Source organism: Pleuronectes platessa, chromosome 10, assembly GCF_947347685.1.
Source record: "Pleuronectes platessa chromosome 10, fPlePla1.1, whole genome shotgun sequence".
Lineage (NCBI taxonomy): Eukaryota > Metazoa > Chordata > Actinopteri > Pleuronectiformes > Pleuronectidae > Pleuronectes > Pleuronectes platessa.
In genome coordinates, this window is record NC_070635.1 from 23,806,457 (window position 1) to 23,823,190 (window position 16,734).

Consider the following 16,734-nt stretch of genomic DNA (forward strand, 5'->3'; position numbering starts at 1 on the left):
CACCCCCAATCGTCAGGCCAAGTAGAACGTGCCAACCGGACCATTATCCACATGCTGAAGAAGTACGTAGGAAGCAATGGAAAGGACTGGGACGTAAAACTTCCCCTGGTGCTGATGGCAATCAGGTCCACCCCGCACCGCTCCACAGGTGTCACCCCCTTTGAGATGATGACAGGAAGACAAATGACTCTCCCCCTGCATCTGTTGTACCATGCGGAAGACCTCAGCGTTGTGACCGCATACACTGCACATCAGTACGTGGCAGAGCTACGTGACCATCTGAAGACGACCTTTGCACTGGCACAAGAAACTCTGGAGGCCAGTGTGAAAGCTTCAAAAGCCTACTATGACAAGAAAACCTCCCACCATGAATACGAAGTGGGTGACAAGGTTTTCTATTTCAAGTTCATAAGACCAGTGGGGGTCTCCAAGAAATTCCTCCCCAGCTGGATAGGTCCCTTTGAGATCGTGGGGAAACTCTCACCGGTAGCATACCGAATCAGGATCCCGAAACAGAGAAGACCCCCCACGTACAAATGGGTCCATTCAAACCAGATTAAGCCATACCATCCTTCCCCAATCTCAGAAGCAGAGGCCTACCCCACGTCAGAAAGGGGGGAGGCAGCCCAACTCCTAGATGAAAACCACTGAACCACTCACAGCATCAATAGTCGCATGCGTAAAATTCAACCCACCAGCATGCATTAATATAAATCTTCATTCCATTTTCAGTATTAACTAGGGTTTATTTGTTTCAAATTTCTTTCTGCACAGATACATTCAGAAACTCCAAGCGAAATTGGACTCACTCCTTTTCATTCCCAAAAGAAAGGCTAAGATAGCTCCCCGGGCTACCCAAGACATCCCACTAATTTAAGAAATTTCTGTCTGTCTCTCTTGCGCCTTTTCCTTTCCTTTCTTTTCATTTCACCTTTCGTATCAATTCATAGGTATGTTACAATTACTGCCGAGAAGAGGGTGTGAAACTGAAATCGTGTGCTGTGTTTTAGGAATAGTAGATAGTCTCTCTGCCTAGATTTTGCCTCTGTCTGCCCAGACATAAATGTCTCACTCTGTCAAGATCATGCCTCCGTCTGCCCAGACATATATGCTCTCTCTCTGCCGAGGACACACACCTCATGTAAAATGAACTGACTTTCACTTTTCCCACTTCACTCAAGGATTATCCCATGGATTATAATTGGACTGTTGACCCTTGTTTGCTCTGAAAACCGCGACTAACGTCCCACTCTCCAGACCAAAGGGGGGATGTTGGGACCTACAGCCACAGAGAACCATAAAATGAGGACTGGTGGAACATTCCACCCCAGCCTAAAGTACGGGGGGGAGCAGGCTACAGTTGAAACTGTCAATGACCCCTGCTGTGTCTCTAGCCGCGCCTCAGATTTTGAACTCTGACCCTCCTATTGGCCTAAGACCCTTAACCCTGCTAGAAGGCGGGAGTTACCTCTAAGGTGCTATTTAAGGGCAAACACACCGAAAATATTTCTTTCCAGTTCCACTCACATTAGAGCTAGCATCTCCAGTTTAGTTCTCAGTGATTCACAGGACACAAAGGAAACAAACTTAACAGCTGTTTGATTTTTCATAAGTTTATTTTAAACTTATCTTTTCGTAGTTTCACTTTTAGTTTAAAGCTACTTTTTCTAATCCAGTTTAAGCTTAACTTATCCTTTTTTAGTACATCGTAAGCTTATTTTATCCTATTTTTACTTAAAGCTTTTAATCTGAATAGCGCGCGGCAGAAGCTCTCCCTCACTCGCTGGCCGAGAACAGAGACACTTTCCCCGCCATCCACGGACAATCCGGCGACGGTTGTTCCTTCCTGCAGACGGGCAAAGACCTTGCCAAGGAGAACGAGAAGCATTCTCTCCGAGACGGGCAAAGACCTTGCCAAGGAGAACGAGAAGAATCCTCTCCGATTCGGCCCAGCGCAATCTCGCCGTCGCCCCCAGCGGCTCCGCGATAAGCGGCCCGAGGCCAGGACATCATCCACTTCCTCCTTCCGGGATTCGCGCTACTCCGGTCGTGCACGAAACCCCGCGAAGCAACACGAAGTAAGAGACATATGTCTGGGCAGAGTCTAGTTTAATAATTAGCGTGTTTTGTATATGATTGTACTTTTATAGAAAGACCGCCGTGTCGATCTTATTGTGAAAAGCGCGCGGTGACGATCCGGCGCTTCCTGTTTGATTCGTGTTTCCGTCAGGCCGATCTCACAGAAGACGTGCATCTGTTAAAAGACACCTCTTACGTAGCTGGATTGCCGGCCTCACTGTGTGATCGCCTCTGACGGCGTTTTTAAGATCATCTCCGATCTGTGTTACTATATGTTTCTCTCTTTCTCTCTATTGTATTCTCTCACATCCGCCGACATACACATCCTCGCCCACGCACACACACATAGTCGCATTACATATAGTCATTCTGATATCAAGGAGGGCCTGAACGCACCTCGACGCCATTCGGCGCTAAAGCTAAGCTAAGCTAAGACAAAGAACCCCTTTGTCCTCCCTCGACCTTTGTCCCACGTGTGTTTAAGTCGGCCATCTTTGACCATCTTGACTCTAAGTTACGTGGTCCTTCGACCATTGATTGCAATACACATCGAGGCCCGCCCTCCATTCGGACTCTAAATTCCTTAGGCGACTCCGCCATTTTGAGTTGTAGTCCTGGTGTATATTACATCACCAATTTTGTAGTCAAACCCCCAGGGTTAAGCCGGCCCTCTTAAACTTCGTGAGTCATCGACCCCCCTTTCCCTCTCTCTCTCTCACACACACACACACTTCCCCCCACTCACACACACACACACACACGAACACACACACAGCCCTATCAGAAGGATTGCAGTGTGATCAATTGTGCTAAATGTGCTGCGACTGTATTGGAGATAGCGGATTGTGTTAAATGAAGAATCATTTGGAACAACTTTGACTTTTATATCTTTTTAATAAACCCCTTTTATACTTAAAGTATTTGAATCTTGTGATTATTGGTACATGTTTATGTGAACACAGTTGGATAACGATAGCCAGTGCTTGAACTCAAACCCTTCATCGTTTATTATATAATCCCTAATATTAACTATTGAGATTATTAATTTAACTTTATCAGATGAGACTGATACTTATAGACTGACTCGTTGGCCCCTGTAACCAGGGTGGTGCCCCTTCTCGAGTATTAATATAGATAGTAGCATTCTTAAATTGACGATTTTATTGTTGTGACTAATTATTTCATTATTCTTGGTTGATAACCTTATCATTATTAATTGATAGCTTGTACTTTCTAAATTGATAATTACTTGTTTTTCATTTGTAGTTGTTATTCATTGATTGATTATTCTTAAAGTTTACATTAATTATTTAATTATTCTTAATCAATAAACTTTATCATTCTCAAATTAGTGATTTAATAATTCTTAATTGTTGAACTTCCTTATTTACTCATTAATGGTTTTATTGTTATTTGATTACTGATAATCTTCAATTAATAATCTAATTATTTTGTTTAATAAATAATCTTTATTGTTTCAATAATCATATTCCATGATTATTGATAATTAGCCAACGTCGAGTCCCCCTACTATTGCACAACACTGCTAATTAAAAAATATGAAATACAACGAAATACACACACTTTTAGCTGTCCACCCGCAAACACTTCAATTGGCTTTTTCTTTCATTTCAGCGTGTTTCTCTAATTTGTTGTGTTGTGCGTAATGTGTTGTGTTGGGTTGTAAAATTGATGAAGATGTCTCCTTATTTGCTTGTGTTTTGTCTACTTGCATGTGTTTTCGTGAGTTGCATTCCGTTGAGCCCTCAGGGCCACCGTATTAACATGATACATCATAAAAACACATTAGGCTATATTCAAGCAGCAATGTCTTTATTGATAATATACCTTCGGAGAGAAAATATGTAGAATATACAGTCACATCTCAGAGAACTGCAGTGTGACCAAATCAGTAATACATTTTAAAGGTGGATGGTTGATTTCTGTGGTCATGGAGGTGGCTAAGAGAACCTTCACCTGGACCATATGGCTTTGCTTTATATATTTATATATATATATATATATATATATATATATATATATACACTACTACTATACTACTATATTAGTAGTGGTAATAAAGGAATAATTTCCTTGACCAAGTATCATGCCAGTCTAATGCTTTCATGAACTACCTAAAGATCCACTCATATCTACACTGGGGCATAGAGAATGATTTTGAGAGTTGCAACATGTAAAAACATATTCAAACACAGTAAATCAAAGGAGCATTGATATTTATTGACAATACACCTTAACAGAGAAAATATGTGGGCGATACAATCACGTCTCTGAACACTTAACTGCACCATGAACGAATGAGTAACACCATTTAAGTATCAAATGCTCTACCAGAAATATGTATATAGTTCAATGAACTTTAAGATTTGGGGAAAACAATGAATAGTTGATGGTTGTTGGAGCAGGAATCCTCAGAACTTGCAGCACAATCCACAGACACCAGCTCTGCAGCAGCCGCAGCAGAACTTACACTTAAAGCTGCGCTTCTGTCTGTTGTATGGCATCTGTGTGAGAGACATGAGACATGAGGAGACGTTCATCCGCATCATCATAACTTACTGTCTTTGTTTTCTCTGCTTTTGTAAACTGAGCTTCAGGGCACCTTTGTGACTAAAACACATTCACTTCCATCTGGAAGATCTGATGTGAATTGGTTTGATCCATTGAGTGAACTGAACCTACCATCCATGAGTCCACTGATGTCTCCTGATGCTCAGCAGCTGCATTGTCATTGCTCACTGGCTCCTCCAGCTCTTGTACCTGATGAAGAAGGAATCAAGTCTCAGTATATTGATGAGAGATTCATGGATAACAAGCAAATGAAACGATCTGAAGTCAGGTGCTTACCTCAGGAAAGGTGGCAGAGCTCTGCTGGATACAAATAAAGACGAGCACGACGGCCACTGTGACTGCAACACTGAATGTCTTCATCTTTGAGAGTTTGACTGAGTAAAGTTGTTTAGTTCTTTGACTCTGATGGTGACTCCTGTCAGCTCCTGTCAGTTCACTGGTCTGATGGTTGAATGTGCACTGTGCTGGTATTTATACTGACTTAGGACACTGTTTCTTCATCACTGACAGTAATTACTCTGCCTGCTTTCAGGAACAGACACAATTCCCTGCATCCACACTGTGAAATCCTGCATTTGGGAAACTCCGGACTAATGCAAAAGTCTCTTTTTGCCCCATTTATGTAGAGTTGCTAAATAAAACATGGACTTTTTTCTCTTTCCCTGGGTTTAATAGACCCCTTACATTGTTCACCAGATCCATCGTGTTTGTTTGGAAATAGCTCTAAAACTATTAAAAACATAATAAATGTTGATTCTTTACTAAACATAGTTTTGGCCACACCTAAAGAAATTATATTTGAAAATGATGTCAAAGAATTCAAACAGTATAACAGGATACATCATAAAAACACACAAGTCTATATTCAAGCAGCAATGTTTTTATTGATAATATACCTTAGGAGAGAAAATATGTCAAATATACAGTCACATCTCAGAGAACTACAGTGTGACCAAATCAGTAATACATTTTAAAGGTGGATGGTTCATTATGTGGTCATGAAGGTGGCTAAGAGATCACCTCCACCTGGACCGTATGGCACTGCTTTATATATTTATACATTAGAAGTGATAATAAATAAATCATTCCCTGGACATAAAATCATGCCAGTCCAATGTTTTCATGAACTACCTGTAGATCCACTCATATCTACACTGGGGCATGGAAAATTATATTTTGAGAGTTGCAACGTGTAAAAACATATTCATAACACAGTATATATATATATATACAAAGGAGCAAAATAATATTTTTGTCAGCCACATATTTTTGCTCCGTTTATGTACAATTACAAATAACACATGGACTTTTTTCTCTTTCCCTGGGTTTCATAGACCCCTTACATTGTTCACCAGATCCGTCATGTTTGTTTGGTCATATTTCTAAAACTATTGAAGATACGTATTAACTGTTGATTCTTTACTAAACATAGTTTTGGCCACACCTAAAGGATTTATATTTGAAAATTATGTCAAAGATTTCACAAAGCCTAACATACGGCCGGCCTGAGAGCTCAACCTACTGCAACTTAAGAAAACACATGCATGTAGACAAAACACCAGCAAAGTAAGAAAGCATCTTCATCAATTTGACAACACAACACTTTACGCCAACACGTTATAGAAACACGCTGCAATTACAGAAAACGACAACGGAAGTGTTGGACACGTCTTGTTGTTGTTGCCGCAGTTTGGAGTTGGTCAATGGTTTATTTTAACATTGTGATCGCATGATTCAGATATTACTGCAGATGTCTAATGTTAACCAAGCGTTGATGTTTTGCTTACTAATAGACTGCTAATTAAAAAATATGAAATACAACGAAATACACACACTTTTAGCTGTCCACCCGCAAACACTTCAATTGGCTTTTTCTTTCATTTCAGCGTGTTTCTCTAATTTGTTGTGTTGTGCGTAATGTGTTGTGTTGGGTTGTAAAATTGATGAAGATGTCTCCTTATTTGCTTGTGTTTTGTCTACTTGCATGTGTTTTCGTGAGTTGCATTCCGTTGAGCCCTCAGGACCACCGTATTAACATGATACATCATAAAAACACATTAGGCTATATTCAAGCAGCAATGTCTTTATTGATAATATACCTTCGGAGAGAAAATATGTAGAATATACAGTCACATCTCAGAGAACTGCAGTGTGACCAAATCAGTAATACATTTTAAAGGTGGATGGTTGATTTCTGTGGTCATGGAGGTGGCTAAGAGAACCTTCACCTGGACCATATGGCCTTGCTTTATATATTTATATATATATATATATATATATATATACACTACTACTATACTACTATATTAGTAGTGGTAATAAAGGAATAATTTCCTTGACCAAGTATCATGCCAGTCTAATGCTTTCATGAACTACCTAAAGATCCACTCATATCTACACTGGGGCATAGAGAATGATTTTGAGAGTTGCAACATGTAAAAACATATTCAAACACAGTAAATCAAAGGAGCATTGATATTTATTGACAATACACCTTAACAGAGAAAATATGTGGGCGATACAATCACGTCTCTGAACACTTAACTGCACCATGAACGAATGAGTAACACCATTTAAGTATCAAATGCTCTACCAGAAATATGTATATAGTTCAATGAACTTTAAGATTTGGGGAAAACAATGAATATTTGATGGTTGTTGGAGCAGGAATCCTCAGAACTTGCAGCACAATCCACAGACACCAGGTCTGCAGCAGCCGCAGCAGAACTTACACTTAAAGCTGCGCTTCTGTCTGTTGTATGGCATCTGTGTGAGAGACATGAGACATGAGGAGACGTTCATCCGCATCATCATAACTTACTGTGTTTGTTTTCTCTGCTTTTGTAAACTGAGCTTCAGGGCACTTTTGTGACTAAAACACATTCACTTCCATCTGGAAGATCTGATGTGAATTGGGTTGATCCATTGAGTGAACTGAACCTACCATCCATGAGTCCACTGATGTCTCCTGATGCTCAGCAGCTGCATTGTCATTGCTCACTGGCTCCTCCAGCTCTTGTACCTGATAAAGAAGGAATCAAGTCTCAGTATGTTGATGAGAGATTCATGGATAACAAGCAAATGAAACGATCTGAAGTCAGGTGCTTACCTCAGGAAAGGTGGCAGAGCTCTGCTGGATACAAATAAAGACGAGCACGACGGCCACTGTGACTGCAACACTGAATGTCTTCATCTTTGAGAGTTTGACTGAGTAAAGTTGTTTAGTTCTTTGACTCTGCTGGTGACTCCTGTCAGCTCCTGTCAATTCACTGGTCTGATGGTTGAATGTGCACTGTGCTGGTATTTATACTGACTTAGGACACTGTTTCTTCATCACTGACAGTAATTACTCTGCCTGCTTTCAGGAACAGACACAATTCCCTGCATCCACACTGTGAAATCCTGCATTTGGGAAACTCCGGACTAATGCAAAAGTCTCTTTTTGCCCCATTTATGTAGAGTTGCTAAATAAAACATGGACTTTTGTCTCTTTCCCTGGGTTTAATAGACCCCTTACATTGTTCACCAGATCCATCGTGTTTGTTTGGAAATAGCTCTAAAACTATTAAAAACATAATAAATGTTGATTCTTTACTAAACATAGTTTTGGCCACACCTAAAGAAATTATATTTGAAAATGATGTCAAAGAATTCAAACAGTATAACAGGATACATCATAAAAACACACAAGTCTATATTCAAGCAGCAATGTTTTTATTGATAATATACCTTAGGAGAGAAAATATGTCAAATATACAGTCACATCTCAGAGAACTACAGTGTGACCAAATCAGTAATACATTTTAAAGGTGGATGGTTCATTATGTGGTCATGAAGGTGGCTAAGAGATCACCTCCACCTGGACCGTATGGCACTGCTTTATATATTTATACATTAGAAGTGATAATAAATAAATCATTCCCTGGACATAAAATCATGCCAGTCCAATGTTTTCATGAACTACCTGTAGATCCACTCATATCTACACTGGGGCATGGAAAATTATATTTTGAGAGTTGCAACGTGTAAAAACATATTCATAACACAGTATATATATATATATACAAAGGAGCAAAATAATATTTTTGTCAGCCACATATTTTTGCTCCGTTTATGTACAATTACAAATAACACATGGACTTTTTTCTCTTTCCCTGGGTTTCATAGACCCCTTACATTGTTCACCAGATCCGTCATGTTTGTTTGGTCATATTTCTAAAACTATTGAAGATACGTATTAACTGTTGATTCTTTACTAAACATAGTTTTGGCCACACCTAAAGGATTTATATTTGAAAATTATGTCAAAGATTTCACAAAGCCTAACATACGGCCGGCCTGAGAGCTCAACCTACTGCAACTTAAGAAAACACATGCATGTAGACAAAACACCAGCAAAGTAAGAAAGCATCTTCATCAATTTGACAACACAACACTTTACGCCAACACGTTATAGAAACACGCTGCAATTACAGAAAACGACAACGGAAGTGTTGGACACGTCTTGTTGTTGTTGCCGCAGTTTGGAGTTGGTCAATGGTTTATTTTAACATTGTGATCGCATGATTCAGATATTACTGCAGATGTCTAATGTTAACCAAGCGTTGATGTTTTGCTTACTAATAGACTGCTAATTAAAAAATATGAAATACAACGAAATACACACACTTTTAGCTGTCCACCCGCAAACACTTCAATTGGCTTTTTCTTTCATTTCAGCGTGTTTCTCTAATTTGTTGTGTTGTGCGTAATGTGTTGTGTTGGGTTGTAAAATTGATGAAGATGTCTCCTTATTTGCTTGTGTTTTGTCTACTTGCATGTGTTTTCGTGAGTTGCATTCCGTTGAGCCCTCAGGACCACCGTATTAACATGATACATCATAAAAACACATTAGGCTATATTCAAGCAGCAATGTCTTTATTGATAATATACCTTCGGAGAGAAAATATGTAGAATATACAGTCACATCTCAGAGAACTGCAGTGTGACCAAATCAGTAATACATTTTAAAGGTGGATGGTTGATTTCTGTGGTCATGGAGGTGGCTAAGAGAACCTTCACCTGGACCATATGGCCTTGCTTTATATATTTATATATATATATATATATATATATACACTACTACTATACTACTATATTAGTAGTGGTAATAAAGGAATAATTTCCTTGACCAAGTATCATGCCAGTCTAATGCTTTCATGAACTACCTAAAGATCCACTCATATCTACACTGGGGCATAGAGAATGATTTTGAGAGTTGCAACATGTAAAAACATATTCAAACACAGTAAATCAAAGGAGCATTGATATTTATTGACAATACACCTTAACAGAGAAAATATGTGGGCGATACAATCACGTCTCTGAACACTTAACTGCACCATGAACGAATGAGTAACACCATTTAAGTATCAAATGCTCTACCAGAAATATGTATATAGTTCAATGAACTTTAAGATTTGGGGAAAACAATGAATATTTGATGGTTGTTGGAGCAGGAATCCTCAGAACTTGCAGCACAATCCACAGACACCAGGTCTGCAGCAGCCGCAGCAGAACTTACACTTAAAGCTGCGCTTCTGTCTGTTGTATGGCATCTGTGTGAGAGACATGAGACATGAGGAGACGTTCATCCGCATCATCATAAGTTACTGTGTTTGTTTTCTCTGCTTTTGTAAACTGAGCTTCAGGGCACTTTTGTGACTAAAACACATTCACTTCCATCTGGAAGATCTGATGTGAATTGGGTTGATCCATTGAGTGAACTGAACCTACCATCCATGAGTCCACTGATGTCTCCTGATGCTCAGCAGCTGCATTGTCATTGCTCACTGGCTCCTCCAGCTCTTGTACCTGATAAAGAAGGAATCAAGTCTCAGTATGTTGATGAGAGATTCATGGATAACAAGCAAATGAAACGATCTGAAGTCAGGTGCTTACCTCAGGAAAGGTGGCAGAGCTCTGCTGGATACAAATAAAGACGAGCACGACGGCCACTGTGACTGCAACACTGAATGTCTTCATCTTTGAGAGTTTGACTGAGTAAAGTTGTTTAGTTCTTTGACTCTGCTGGTGACTCCTGTCAGCTCCTGTCAATTCACTGGTCTGATGGTTGAATGTGCACTGTGCTGGTATTTATACTGACTTAGGACACTGTTTCTTCATCACTGACATTAATTACTCTGCCTGCTTTCAGGAACAGACACAATTCCCTGCATCCACCCTGAGAAATCCTGCATTTGGGAAACTCCGGACTAATGCAAAAGTCTCTTTTTGCCCCATTTATGTAGAGTTGCTAAATAAAACATGGACTTTTGTCTCTTTCCCTGGGTTTAATAGACCCCTTACATTGTTCACCAGATCCATCGTGTTTGTTTGGAAATAGCTCTAAAACTATTAAAAACATAATAAATGTTGATTCTTTACTAAACATAGTTTTGGCCACACCTAAAGAAATTATATTTGAAAATGATGTCAAAGAATTCAAACAGTATAACAGGATACATCATAAAAACACACAAGTCTATATTCAAGCAGCAATGTTTTTATTGATAATATACCTTAGGAGAGAAAATATGTCAAATATACAGTCACATCTCAGAGAACTACAGTGTGACCAAATCAGTAATACATTTTAAAGGTGGATGGTTCATTATGTGGTCATGAAGGTGGCTAAGAGATCACCTCCACCTGGACCGTATGGCACTGCTTTATATATTTATACATTAGAAGTGATAATAAATAAATCATTCCCTGGACATAAAATCATGCCAGTCCAATGTTTTCATGAACTACCTGTAGATCCACTCATATCTACACTGGGGCATGGAAAATTATATTTTGAGAGTTGCAACGTGTAAAAACATATTCATAACACAGTATATATATATATATACAAAGGAGCAAAATAATATTTTTGTCAGCCACATATTTTTGCTCCGTTTATGTACAATTACAAATAACACATGGACTTTTTTCTCTTTCCCTGGGTTTCATAGACCCCTTACATTGTTCACCAGATCCGTCATGTTTGTTTGGTCATATTTCTAAAACTATTGAAGATACGTATTAACTGTTGATTCTTTACTAAACATAGTTTTGGCCACACCTAAAGGATTTATATTTGAAAATTATGTCAAAGATTTCACAAAGCCTAACATACGGCCGGCCTGAGAGCTCAACCTACTGCAACTTAAGAAAACACATGCATGTAGACAAAACACCAGCAAAGTAAGAAAGCATCTTCATCAATTTGACAACACAACACTTTACGCCAACACGTTATAGAAACACGCTGCAATTACAGAAAACGACAACGGAAGTGTTGGACACGTCTTGTTGTTGTTGCCGCAGTTTGGAGTTGGTCAATGGTTTATTTTAACATTGTGATCGCATGATTCAGATATTACTGCAGATGTCTAATGTTAACCAAGCGTTGATGTTTTGCTTACTAATAGACTGCTAATTAAAAAATATGAAATACAACGAAATACACACACTTTTAGCTGTCCACCCGCAAACACTTCAATTGGCTTTTTCTTTCATTTCAGCGTGTTTCTCTAATTTGTTGTGTTGTGCGTAATGTGTTGTGTTGGGTTGTAAAATTGATGAAGATGTCTCCTTATTTGCTTGTGTTTTGTCTACTTGCATGTGTTTTCGTGAGTTGCATTCCGTTGAGCCCTCAGGACCACCGTATTAACATGATACATCATAAAAACACATTAGGCTATATTCAAGCAGCAATGTCTTTATTGATAATATACCTTCGGAGAGAAAATATGTAGAATATACAGTCACATCTCAGAGAACTGCAGTGTGACCAAATCAGTAATACATTTTAAAGGTGGATGGTTGATTTCTGTGGTCATGGAGGTGGCTAAGAGAACCTTCACCTGGACCATATGGCCTTGCTTTATATATTTATATATATATATATATATATATATACACTACTACTATACTACTATATTAGTAGTGGTAATAAAGGAATAATTTCCTTGACCAAGTATCATGCCAGTCTAATGCTTTCATGAACTACCTAAAGATCCACTCATATCTACACTGGGGCATAGAGAATGATTTTGAGAGTTGCAACATGTAAAAACATATTCAAACACAGTAAATCAAAGGAGCATTGATATTTATTGACAATACACCTTAACAGAGAAAATATGTGGGCGATACAATCACGTCTCTGAACACTTAACTGCACCATGAACGAATGAGTAACACCATTTAAGTATCAAATGCTCTACCAGAAATATGTATATAGTTCAATGAACTTTAAGATTTGGGGAAAACAATGAATATTTGATGGTTGTTGGAGCAGGAATCCTCAGAACTTGCAGCAGAATCCACAGACACCAGGTCTGCAGCAGCCGCAGCAGAACTTACACTTAAAGCTGCGCTTCTGTCTGTTGTATGGCATCTGTGTGAGAGACATGAGACATGAGGAGACGTTCATCCGCATCATCATAAGTTACTGTGTTTGTTTTCTCTGCTTTTGTAAACTGAGCTTCAGGGCACTTTTGTGACTAAAACACATTCACTTCCATCTGGAAGATCTGATGTGAATTGGGTTGATCCATTGAGTGAACTGAACCTACCATCCATGAGTCCACTGATGTCTCCTGATGCTCAGCAGCTGCATTGTCATTGCTCACTGGCTCCTCCAGCTCTTGTACCTGATAAAGAAGGAATCAAGTCTCAGTATGTTGATGAGAGATTCATGGATAACAAGCAAATGAAACGATCTGAAGTCAGGTGCTTACCTCAGGAAAGGTGGCAGAGCTCTGCTGGATACAAATAAAGACGAGCACGACGGCCACTGTGACTGCAACACTGAATGTCTTCATCTTTGAGAGTTTGACTGAGTAAAGTTGTTTAGTTCTTTGACTCTGCTGGTGACTCCTGTCAGCTCCTGTCAATTCACTGGTCTGATGGTTGAATGTGCACTGTGCTGGTATTTATACTGACTTAGGACACTGTTTCTTCATCACTGACATTAATTACTCTGCCTGCTTTCAGGAACAGACACAATTCCCTGCATCCACCCTGAGAAATCCTGCATTTGGGAAACTCCGGACTAATGCAAAAGTCTCTTTTTGCCCCATTTATGTAGAGTTGCTAAATAAAACATGGACTTTTGTCTCTTTCCCTGGGTTTAATAGACCCCTTACATTGTTCACCAGATCCATCGTGTTTGTTTGGAAATAGCTCTAAAACTATTAAAAACATAATAAATGTTGATTCTTTACTAAACATAGTTTTGGCCACACCTAAAGAAATTATATTTGAAAATGATGTCAAAGAATTCAAACAGTATAACAGGATACATCATAAAAACACACAAGTCTATATTCAAGCAGCAATGTTTTTATTGATAATATACCTTAGGAGAGAAAATATGTCAAATATACAGTCACATCTCAGAGAACTACAGTGTGACCAAATCAGTAATACATTTTAAAGGTGGATGGTTCATTATGTGGTCATGAAGGTGGCTAAGAGATCACCTCCACCTGGACCGTATGGCACTGCTTTATATATTTATATATTAGAAGTGATAATAAATAAATCATTCCCTGGACATAAAATCATGCCAGTCCAATGTTTTCATGAACTACCTGTAGATCCACTCATATCTACACTGGGGCATGGAAAATTATATTTTGAGAGTTGCAACGTGTAAAAACATATTCATAACACAGTATATATATATATATATACAAAGGAGCAAAATAATATTTTTGTCAGCCACATATTTTTGCTCCGTTTATGTACAATTACAAATAACACATGGACTTTTTTCTCTTTCCCTGGGTTTCATAGACCCCTTACATTGTTCACCAGATCCGTCATGTTTGTTTGGTCATATTTCTAAAACTATTGAAGATACGTATTAACTGTTGATTCTTTAATAAACATAGTTTTGGCCACATCTAAAGGATTTATATTTGAAAATTATGTCAAAGATTTCACAAAGCCTAACATACAGCCGGCCTGAGAGCTCAACCTACTGCAACTTAAGAAAACACATGCATGTAGACAAAACACCAGCAAAGTAAGAAAGCATCTTCATCAATTTGACAACACAACACAACACTTTACGCCAACACGTTATAGAAACACGCTGCAATTACAGAAAACGACAACGGAAGTGTTGGACACGTCTTGTTGTTGTTGCCGCAGTTTGGAGTTGGTCAATGGTTTATTTTAACATTGTGATCGCATGATTCAGATATTACTGCAGATGTCTAATGTTAACCAAGCGTTGATGTTTTGCTTACTAATAGACTGCTAATTAAAAAATATGAAATACAACGAAATACACACACTTTTAGCTGTCCACCCGCAAACACTTCAATTGGCTTTTTCTTTCATTTCAGCGTGTTTCTCTAATTTGTTGTGTTGTGCGTAATGTGTTGTGTTGGGTTGTAAAATTGATGAAGATGTCTCCTTATTTGCTTGTGTTTTGTCTACTTGCATGTGTTTTCGTGAGTTGCATTCCGTTGAGCCCTCAGGGCCACCGTATTAACATGATACATCATAAAAACACATTAGGCTATATTCAAGCAGCAATGTCTTTATTGATAATATACCTTCGGAGAGAAAATATGTAGAATATACAGTCAAATCTAAGAGAACTGCAGTGTGACCAAATCAGTAATAACTTTTAAAGGTGGCTGGATGATTTCTGTGGTCATGGAGGTGGCTAAGAGATCACCTCCACCTGGTATATATATACAGTATATAAATATATAAAGCAATGCTATATACGGTGTATATATATATAAATATATATACTACTACTATACAACTATATTAGAAGTGGTAAAAAAATGAACAATTTCCTGGACTGAAAATCATGCCAGTTTAATGCTTTGATGAACTACCTATGGATCGATTCATACCTACAGTTGGACGTGGAAAATTATATTTTGAGAGTTGCAACATGTAAAAACATATTCAAAACAAAGTAAATCAAAAGAGCATTGGCATTTATTGAAAATACACCTTAACAGAGAAAATACGTGGTTGATACAATCACGTCTCTGAAAACTTAACAACACCATGAACGAATGAGTAACACCATTAAACTATCACATGCTCTATCAGAAATATGTTTATAGTTCAATGAACTCTAAGACAAAAGGTAAAACAATGAATAGTTGATGGTTGTTGGAGCAGGAATCCTCAGAACTTGCAGCACAGTCCACAGACACCAGGTCTGCAGCAGCCGCAGCAGAACTTACACTTAAAGCTGCGCTTCTGTCTGTTGTATGGCATCTGTGTGAGAGACATGAGACATGAGGAGACGTTCATCAGCATCATCATAACTTACTGTGTTTGTTTTCTCTGATTGTGTAAACTGAGCTTCAGAGCACTTTTGTGACTAAAACACATTCACTTCCATCTGAAAGATCTGATATCAATTGGTTTGATCCAATGAGTGAACTGAACCTACCATCCATGAGTCCACTGATGTCTCCTGATGCTCAGCAGCTGCATTGTCATTGCTCACTGGCTCCTCCAGCTCTTGTACCTGATAAAGAAGGAATCAAGTCTCAGTATGTTGATGAGAGATTCATGGATAACAAGCAAATGAAACGATCTGAAGTCAGTTGCTTACCTCAGGAAAGGTGGCAGAGCTCTGCTGGATACAAATAAAGACGAGCACGACGGCCACTGTGACTGCAACACTGAATGTCTTCATCTTTGAGAGTTTGACTGAGTAAAGTTGTTTAGTTCTTTGACTCTGCTGGTGACTCCTGTCAGCTCCTGTCAGTTCACTGGTCTGATGGTTGAATGTGCACTGTGCTGGTATTTATACTGACTTAGGACACTGTTTCTTCATCACTGACAGTAATTACTCTGCCTGCTTTGAGGAACAGACACAATTCCCTGCATCCACACTGTGAAATCCTGCATTTGGGAAACTCCGGACTAATGCAAAAGTCTCTTTTTGCCCTATTTATGTAGAGTTGCTAAATAAAACATGGACTTTTTTCTCTTTCCCTGGGTTTAACAGACCCCTTCCATTGTTCACCAAATCCGTCGTGT

General features: G+C 38.7%; 5 protein-coding genes across 5 annotated transcripts; all 5 read right to left on the bottom strand.

The window, feature by feature from the left end:
* Positions 1-4,299: 4,299 nt before the first annotated feature.
* Positions 4,300-5,128, bottom strand: LOC128448951 (hepcidin). Its single transcript, XM_053431838.1, has 3 exons — positions 4,948-5,128; positions 4,783-4,860; positions 4,300-4,604 (listed from the first exon to the last, which is right to left on the bottom strand). The coding sequence occupies exons 1-3, from the start codon at positions 5,029-5,031 to the stop codon at positions 4,512-4,514; spliced, it is 255 nt and encodes an 84-aa protein (XP_053287813.1). The 5' UTR covers positions 5,032-5,128; the 3' UTR covers positions 4,300-4,511.
* A 2,004-nt stretch (positions 5,129-7,132) lies between these two features.
* On the bottom strand, positions 7,133-7,965 carry LOC128448946 (hepcidin). The gene is made up of 3 exons (XM_053431833.1): positions 7,781-7,965; positions 7,616-7,693; positions 7,133-7,437 (listed from the first exon to the last, which is right to left on the bottom strand). Exons 1-3 carry the CDS (start codon positions 7,862-7,864, stop codon positions 7,345-7,347), a joined length of 255 nt encoding a protein of 84 aa, XP_053287808.1. The 5' UTR covers positions 7,865-7,965; the 3' UTR covers positions 7,133-7,344.
* Positions 7,966-9,963: 1,998 nt separating this feature from the next.
* On the bottom strand, positions 9,964-10,796 carry LOC128448947 (hepcidin-like). Its single transcript, XM_053431834.1, has 3 exons — positions 10,612-10,796; positions 10,447-10,524; positions 9,964-10,268 (listed from the first exon to the last, which is right to left on the bottom strand). The coding sequence occupies exons 1-3, from the start codon at positions 10,693-10,695 to the stop codon at positions 10,176-10,178; spliced, it is 255 nt and encodes an 84-aa protein (XP_053287809.1). The 5' UTR covers positions 10,696-10,796; the 3' UTR covers positions 9,964-10,175.
* A 1,998-nt stretch (positions 10,797-12,794) lies between these two features.
* On the bottom strand, positions 12,795-13,627 carry LOC128448948 (hepcidin-like). The gene is made up of 3 exons (XM_053431835.1): positions 13,443-13,627; positions 13,278-13,355; positions 12,795-13,099 (listed from the first exon to the last, which is right to left on the bottom strand). Exons 1-3 carry the CDS (start codon positions 13,524-13,526, stop codon positions 13,007-13,009), a joined length of 255 nt encoding a protein of 84 aa, XP_053287810.1. The 5' UTR covers positions 13,527-13,627; the 3' UTR covers positions 12,795-13,006.
* A 2,027-nt stretch (positions 13,628-15,654) lies between these two features.
* Positions 15,655-16,491, bottom strand: LOC128448945 (hepcidin). The gene is made up of 3 exons (XM_053431831.1): positions 16,304-16,491; positions 16,139-16,216; positions 15,655-15,960 (listed from the first exon to the last, which is right to left on the bottom strand). The coding sequence occupies exons 1-3, from the start codon at positions 16,385-16,387 to the stop codon at positions 15,868-15,870; spliced, it is 255 nt and encodes an 84-aa protein (XP_053287806.1). The 5' UTR covers positions 16,388-16,491; the 3' UTR covers positions 15,655-15,867.
* Positions 16,492-16,734: the final 243 nt, after the last annotated feature.